Source organism: Chrysochloris asiatica, unplaced genomic scaffold, assembly GCF_000296735.1.
Source record: "Chrysochloris asiatica unplaced genomic scaffold, ChrAsi1.0 scaffold00003, whole genome shotgun sequence".
In the NCBI taxonomy this organism is placed as follows: Eukaryota; Metazoa; Chordata; class Mammalia; order Afrosoricida; family Chrysochloridae; genus Chrysochloris; species Chrysochloris asiatica.
In genome coordinates, this window is record NW_006408521.1 from 42,279,828 (window position 1) to 42,286,095 (window position 6,268).

Genomic DNA, 6,268 nt, shown 5'->3' on the forward strand with positions numbered 1-6,268 from the left:
TACAGTGGTTAAGCACTCAACTGCTAACTGAAAGGTCAGCGGTTCAAACCCACCAGCTGTTTTGCAAAACAAAGATGGGGTGGTGGACTTCCATGAAGATTTACAGCCTTGAAACCCTCTGTGGCAGTTCTGCTCTGCCCTAAATTATTATCTCTGTCAGCTGGTGTTAACTCCACAATCACTGAGTTAGCCAGGGAAGACAGGAATCCCACTGACCTTATCTGGGCATGTGAGTTTAATATGTTCAGAGTCCTGTTTGGAGAGACCCAGCCATGGTGAGTGATCACTGTCCTCGTGGAAAGAGAGTGTTCTCCTGAGTTACAGACGTGGGCCACATTGTGTGCACAGTGAGACTGCTCTGGTGCTGCTTCGTTTACATTAATCCTGGGGGTGTAGCTAGTTCCGGAATCCCTTTTTTGTTTCAGAAGCGATTGCTGCCGTTCAACGTGATTTTCCCACCCCTCCCTGACCCCTTTGTAGTGTTGACTGAGACACAGCCCTAAGACACAGTTCACACCTAGTTTAAAGCCAGGGTGTGTTATCTTCCTTCAGACAGCAATGTTTTGTTGTCAGTAAACCAATAAAACAAAACAAAAAGGCACCTTTGTAGCTGCGGCTTCATGATTTAGCAGCATAACTTTCTAACGTACGGATTTGGGGACCAGCTATGCATGGCAGTGTTTTGGGGGTTACAGATGCTGAGAGGCCTGGAGTCCAGCAGATCCTCATTGGGTTTCTTTCTAGCATCAGCAGCATTAGAACTTTCCCAGCGGCCATTCTGTTGGACACATTTTTCATAACCCGTAAGAAACGTTGTTTCTTGTTTGAAGGTCCATGTAGAAGGGAGTTCTCGTGACTTGTAGAACTTGTACAACAGACGCTATTGTGCACACTCTGAAAGGTGTTATTCCAGAACAGGATCAGGAAGACCCCCTAATTTAATAATAAATGTGTAGATACAGAATAAATACTATAGGGCTAGACAGAGATTTTTAAGACGCCACCCCTCAGATCGGAGATGGAGCCAGGTTTGGGGGCCGGGGTGCTACAAATCCAGGTTACCTGCCCAGTCATTCTTCAACATATCCATTCAATTTTGCCATGTGTGGCTCGATGCTAAACCAATAGGACAAAATACACTATAAAACAGAAAAGCAGTTGCAAAATGAAGCATTTTCTGATTGATCGGAAATGTGTTTGTGTTCCAACTGGCTTTGCTCGGCCACTCATTGGCAGCACCATTGTTTTGTCATCCAAGCCATGTTGCCAGTGCCCTCCCCATCCCTGTGATATGGAAACGTCTAGGTCTTAAGGAAGGTGGGCGGGGTAAAGACAGCACTAGACCCGCTCCCAGCCAATCAGGGCTCCTAGCTTGCTACACAGGGTTTCTCATGTATTTGACATTTGAGGACATTTTAACAAGATTCTGTTTTGAGCCCACCAAGTTGCTTTTCTCATCTTTCCACTCTGCCCTAATATAGCATGGAATGCTGCTTGATGTCATTCCTTGTTGTCCCTGATGTTTTTCCCCTTTCCCACTTTCTCCCTCTCCCTTTCCTTTCAGCTGTCTCATTTTTCCCCTGTTGCTTTCTCAATTTGGCTTATGTCTTCCCCACCCCCACCCCCACCCTCCATACCTCCTTCCGTCTCCCATTTTTAAATTGCATGGTCATCTTAGTCTTTGAGCATGTTTTGATCTGCAGGCTAAGGTGGCTTAAAACTTGGAGAGGACGTAATTATTTTCCTTGGATTCTGGGATGAAGCAGAACCCACAGTCTGTTTTATTCTATCCAGAGGAGCAAAAGGAGCCTCCCCAAATTGAGGATGAGAGGGGAGCTGTGGCATGACCTGCAATCCCCAGCCCAGAGTCCCTGTTGATCCAGAGGAGACACACAGACCCCGAGGGCATCACCCAATGGGTCTCAGCCTCTGGGAGGTAGAGGACAGCATGTATCCTTCCTCCCCTCCCCTTCTTCCCTACCTTCCGCCATCTTGCTGAGTCCACACCCACACAGGGAGGAGCATGATCAGAGGGCTCTTGAGACACACTCAATACCCCTTCCTTTCAAAGGCCAGTGACATTGTCCGACAGTGGTGGCCCTCAATCAGGCAGCATCTTGGTGGCTTTCTAGTGGCTAAAAGCCATCCAGTGCTTATGCACTTAATTTTAGATGGAGCGTTACCAGCCATGGTTTTGACTACATTGCTAGGGCTCCTAAGATCAGCAAATCCCCTCTATCTGTATTGCTTTCATACCGTTAGTGGGGTGGGTTGCCCCCTAGGATCCCAGTGGTATCCCCAACAGTAGTATCCCGGCAAACTGGGATTCATGGCAGGAGAAATTTTTGAAGTCCCTTGCTCAGTTTCATAGTGGATTTACCCAATCTCATCCTTTGATGATAAGCAACTAAGAAAGTCTTGAAAATTCTCATTTCTATTTCTTCCATCAGAGGGGAGTAGAGAAGCGGGAGACGCTATTTCATGTATAGGGAAACAGTTAGTCTTACTGGTTTAAAAACGAATCACGAGACCCAACACCTGCAAGGAAAAATCCGTGCTATGGTTCCCTGGCGGGTCTTCGTGGTTGTCACCTCCTGTGACGGGTTTGTGCTGCACCCAACTCCATCCTCGGCATACTGACAATACCCACAATGCCCAGGGCCCTGCTGAGGACCCTGTCCCCCGCCCCACCTCCATCCTCACCTTCTCTCCTGCCAACCTTCTCACTCTGGGGTTGGGGGATGGGAAACCCTAAATCTTTAAAAAAAATTTTTTTTAAAAATCAAGTTTAACTCTTACTTAATTTAATCCACAACCTGCAGGCCATACAACCAGTTATTCTTGTTCCTTTGGATCATTTCTGTTTTTCTTACTCTCCCCCTACCTTTTGTTGATCCTCTTCTATCCGATTTGGTGGTTTGGTTTTGTTTCTGGTTTTTTTGTTTGGTTTGGTTTTTTGTTTTTGTTTTTGTTTGTTTGGTTGGTTGCTTTTTGTTTTTAAGTTTATTTCATTTTAATTTTGTTTTCCCCCTCTCACCTGATTCTGACCTCTCTTGATTTGGTGTGGTTCTTAACAGACAAGCCCGAGAGCTCTCTGAGCTGGGAGCCTCAAGGAGGAGTTGGTGGTGGTGGTGGTGTTAAACGTAAAGCCTCTTGCTAGCGCTGCCTTCAGCGACGAGGGCTCAACTGTCAACATTTTAAGAGTTTCGTATTCATATGAGGCTTTGGGGACGGAAACGCTGTCTTTCTCTTTTAAACACATACAGACACACACCCCTGAAGGGGTTTGGTGTAGCAATAGTGGGAAAGGGGCTTGGTGGAGTCGGGTGGGAAGGTTGCCAATTCTAAGCGATCATAGAAACCATGAGGCTTTTCAGTGACTCGCCATTTGGTCAAAGCCACTCCCTGGCTAGTAGGAGCCATGGTCCACAGGTCCTGTCCCCTGTGCCCACTTATGTTTGGGCCGGGGTGGGTCTGTGGGCATAGGTGGGGGTGGGGAGCACCCCAGTACATCTTTAATGTTCTCGGCCACCGGGTGTGCATCTGCCGGTGATGGTGGTTGGCTCTGAGCAGTAGATGATTGTTGTCTTTGCCCTGTGCTCACTGACAACTCTCTCCCCCTGTTTCTAGGAGAAAAAAAAAGTGCGTTCGCTACATACAAGGTGAAGGTAGCTGCCTCAGCCCACCCTCTTCAGATGGAAGCTTACTAGACTCGCCTCCTCCCTCCCCCAACCTGCTAGGCTCCCCTTCCCACGATGCCAAGTTGCAGACTGAGCAGACCCAACCTCTCTCGCTCTCCCTGAAGCCTGACCCCCTGGCCCACCTCTCCATGATGCCTCCACCGCCCGCCCTCCTCCTCGCCGAGACCACCCACGGCAAGGCTCCCACCCTGTGCCCCAACGGGGCCCTGGACCTGCCACCCGCTTCCTCTCTTGCACAACCGTCGACATCTTCCTTACATTCCCACAGTGTGCTGGCCGGGACCCAGCCCCAGCCACTCTCCCTCGTTACCAAGTCTTTAGAATAGCTTTAGCTTCGTGCGCTCCGGTTGGTTGGTTGGTTGGTTGGTTGGTTGGTTGGTTGGTTTCATGTTTTGTTGGCCTTTTCTTTCTTTCCGCCCCCTTTGAAAGGTTCTGTTTTGTACCCTTTAATTTTGTGCCATGTGGCTACATTAGTTGATGTTTATCGAGTTCATTGGTCAATATTTGACCCATTCTTATTTCAATTTCTCCTTTTAAATATGTAGATGAGAGAAGAACCTCATGATTCTACCAAAATTTTTATCAACAGCTGTTTAAAGTCTTTGTAGCGTTTAAAATATATATATATATACATAATTGTTATGTAGTTCCGATAGCTTAGTTTTAAAAAGACTGATTAAAAACAAAAAGGAAAAAAAAAGCAGCAATTTTGAAGCAGCCCTCCAGAAGGAGTTGGTTCTGTATTATTTGTATTAAATACGAGCTTGCGAACCAATCATTTTACATCTGGTTTTGAAACCACAGGGCACAATGAATGCAGTGCCATTACTCCTCCACCCCTACCCTCCCAGCCCCGTGTGAAACAACTTTTATTGTGATGTTACTTGTTATTGTTTAAATGTACAGAAACAAAGGGTTAAAATGTGTTAATATTACCTTGTTCCATGGTGTTGTTCTTTTGGGGGGAGGGGGATGCTACTCAACAATTAATGGAATCTCAACGCTGTTGGACCAGTAGTATTTATTGCTTTAGAGACTGCTTGTCGTACCTGTACCGTGTTCCTTTTTAAATATGTTTTCCTTTTTCTTGAAACTGTATAAAGTTTTTTTCCCCCCCTCCCCTTAGCATAAGCATCTTATATATGACGACTCATTTGTACAAGGTTTTTAAGTTTATATATAAAATGTGTATATATATATTTTTTTGTTTCCCTTTTTTTTTCTTTGCTGTATGAAACCCAGATGCCGCCAAATGGACATTCATAATTGCATTAAAGGATCAGTAGCATTAACAAAAGTTGCTTTAAAAGCCATTATGTATAATAAGACTTGAAAATCAGTGAGGGAATTTTAGCGACGCTGTCTGAGAAACAGTGGGACTGTCCTGGGTCCCCCTTCGAACTTGCAGTGGAACGCCCTGCGCCATTTGGAAATGGACTGACCGTGTGCAAAATGTTATGTGCCAAATTTCTCAGTGATGATAGCTTTCTCCCTCTTTTTGATGCTGTAATTTTTGTTCATCCTGTTTTGCTGTGATGTTACATAGGTAGATCTGTATGTAGTTTGAATGTCACCCTATAACAAGATGTGCTTGGTAGCCGATTGTCCGGAAAGCATTTTAAATGAAGAGGTATAAACCCTTAAGGGCCAAAATTCTGTATATTAGATTACTCTTAAAAGGAAAACAAGCTGCCGCTTCTATGTATACTTTCTACATACAAGTAGGTAGCGAACTTAAAAAAAAAAAAAAAAAAAGACAAAAAAAAAAAAAACCTAGGCATGTTGATGTTGCAAAATGCTGTATAAAGCTGAAACCTGTTCATTCAGTGCCATTGTAGTTGACATGAAGCGATTGTAAAACTGTCTCTGATTTTTCTCTGGTTTATTAAGATGCTAACTATAACATTTTTTTGTGAATACTTTGAATGTTTCCTAACAGTTGTGACGTTACTGTTCCGTTTTATGCTCTTATTCCAATTTCATTTTTAATGGTTTGAAAGCCATTTTTGTAATGAATAAATGTTCACGCTGTACAGTATCTATCTGTAGCATGCCATTCTGGATTAATAAAAGCAACTTAGTATGTGCAGATACAGGCTGGTCACGTGTGTCTCTGATTGGGGTTTTCTCTCTGGGGCAACTGGATTGACCCTCATCAAGAGAAAGGTATTCCCAAGCTGGATCCAGAGCCTGCGATTAGTGCCTGGATAAGTAGGTGGTGATGTGGAAAACAAAAACTGGTCTTAAACATTTGGGATGGATGGACCACCCCACTCCCCACCCTTTATGCCCATTTGGCATACTGGTACAACCAGCTTGTTATAATGGGACATTTGTACTGAAGAGTACAGACATAAAGGGGAACCCTTGGTGTGTGTCGTTCTGCATGTCATCCAACTATGTCATCACTAATAGATTCTTTCTCAAAGCAGAGCACACTTGGTGTTAGCTGTCAGGAAGTTGGCCCCTGACTCACGGTGACCCCAGTCACAATAGAATGAAACACTGCTTAGTCCTGTGTCTTCCTCACGATTGGAAGTCGAGGATTCCATGACTGAGCGCTCCTT

At 44.9% G+C, this 6,268-nt stretch overlaps 1 protein-coding gene across 24 annotated transcripts in view; it reads left to right on the forward strand.

Moving 5' to 3' along the window:
* TCF7L2 (transcription factor 7-like 2 (T-cell specific, HMG-box)) overlaps positions 1-4,058 on the forward strand; it is a 228,163-nt gene extending 224,105 nt beyond the window's left edge. For 13 of the 24 annotated variants that reach the window (XM_006831367.1, XM_006831347.1, XM_006831358.1 and 10 more), the window contains one exon: positions 3,631-4,027. In XM_006831367.1, the coding sequence (XP_006831430.1) occupies positions 3,631-3,710 (80 nt within the window). In that variant the 3' untranslated portion in view covers positions 3,711-4,027. Of the gene's footprint in view, positions 1-3,630 lie in introns of all 24 variants that reach the window. The other 11 variants (XM_006831352.1, XM_006831351.1, XM_006831353.1 and 8 more) reach the window with 6 other exon arrangements.
* Positions 4,059-6,268: the final 2,210 nt, after the last annotated feature.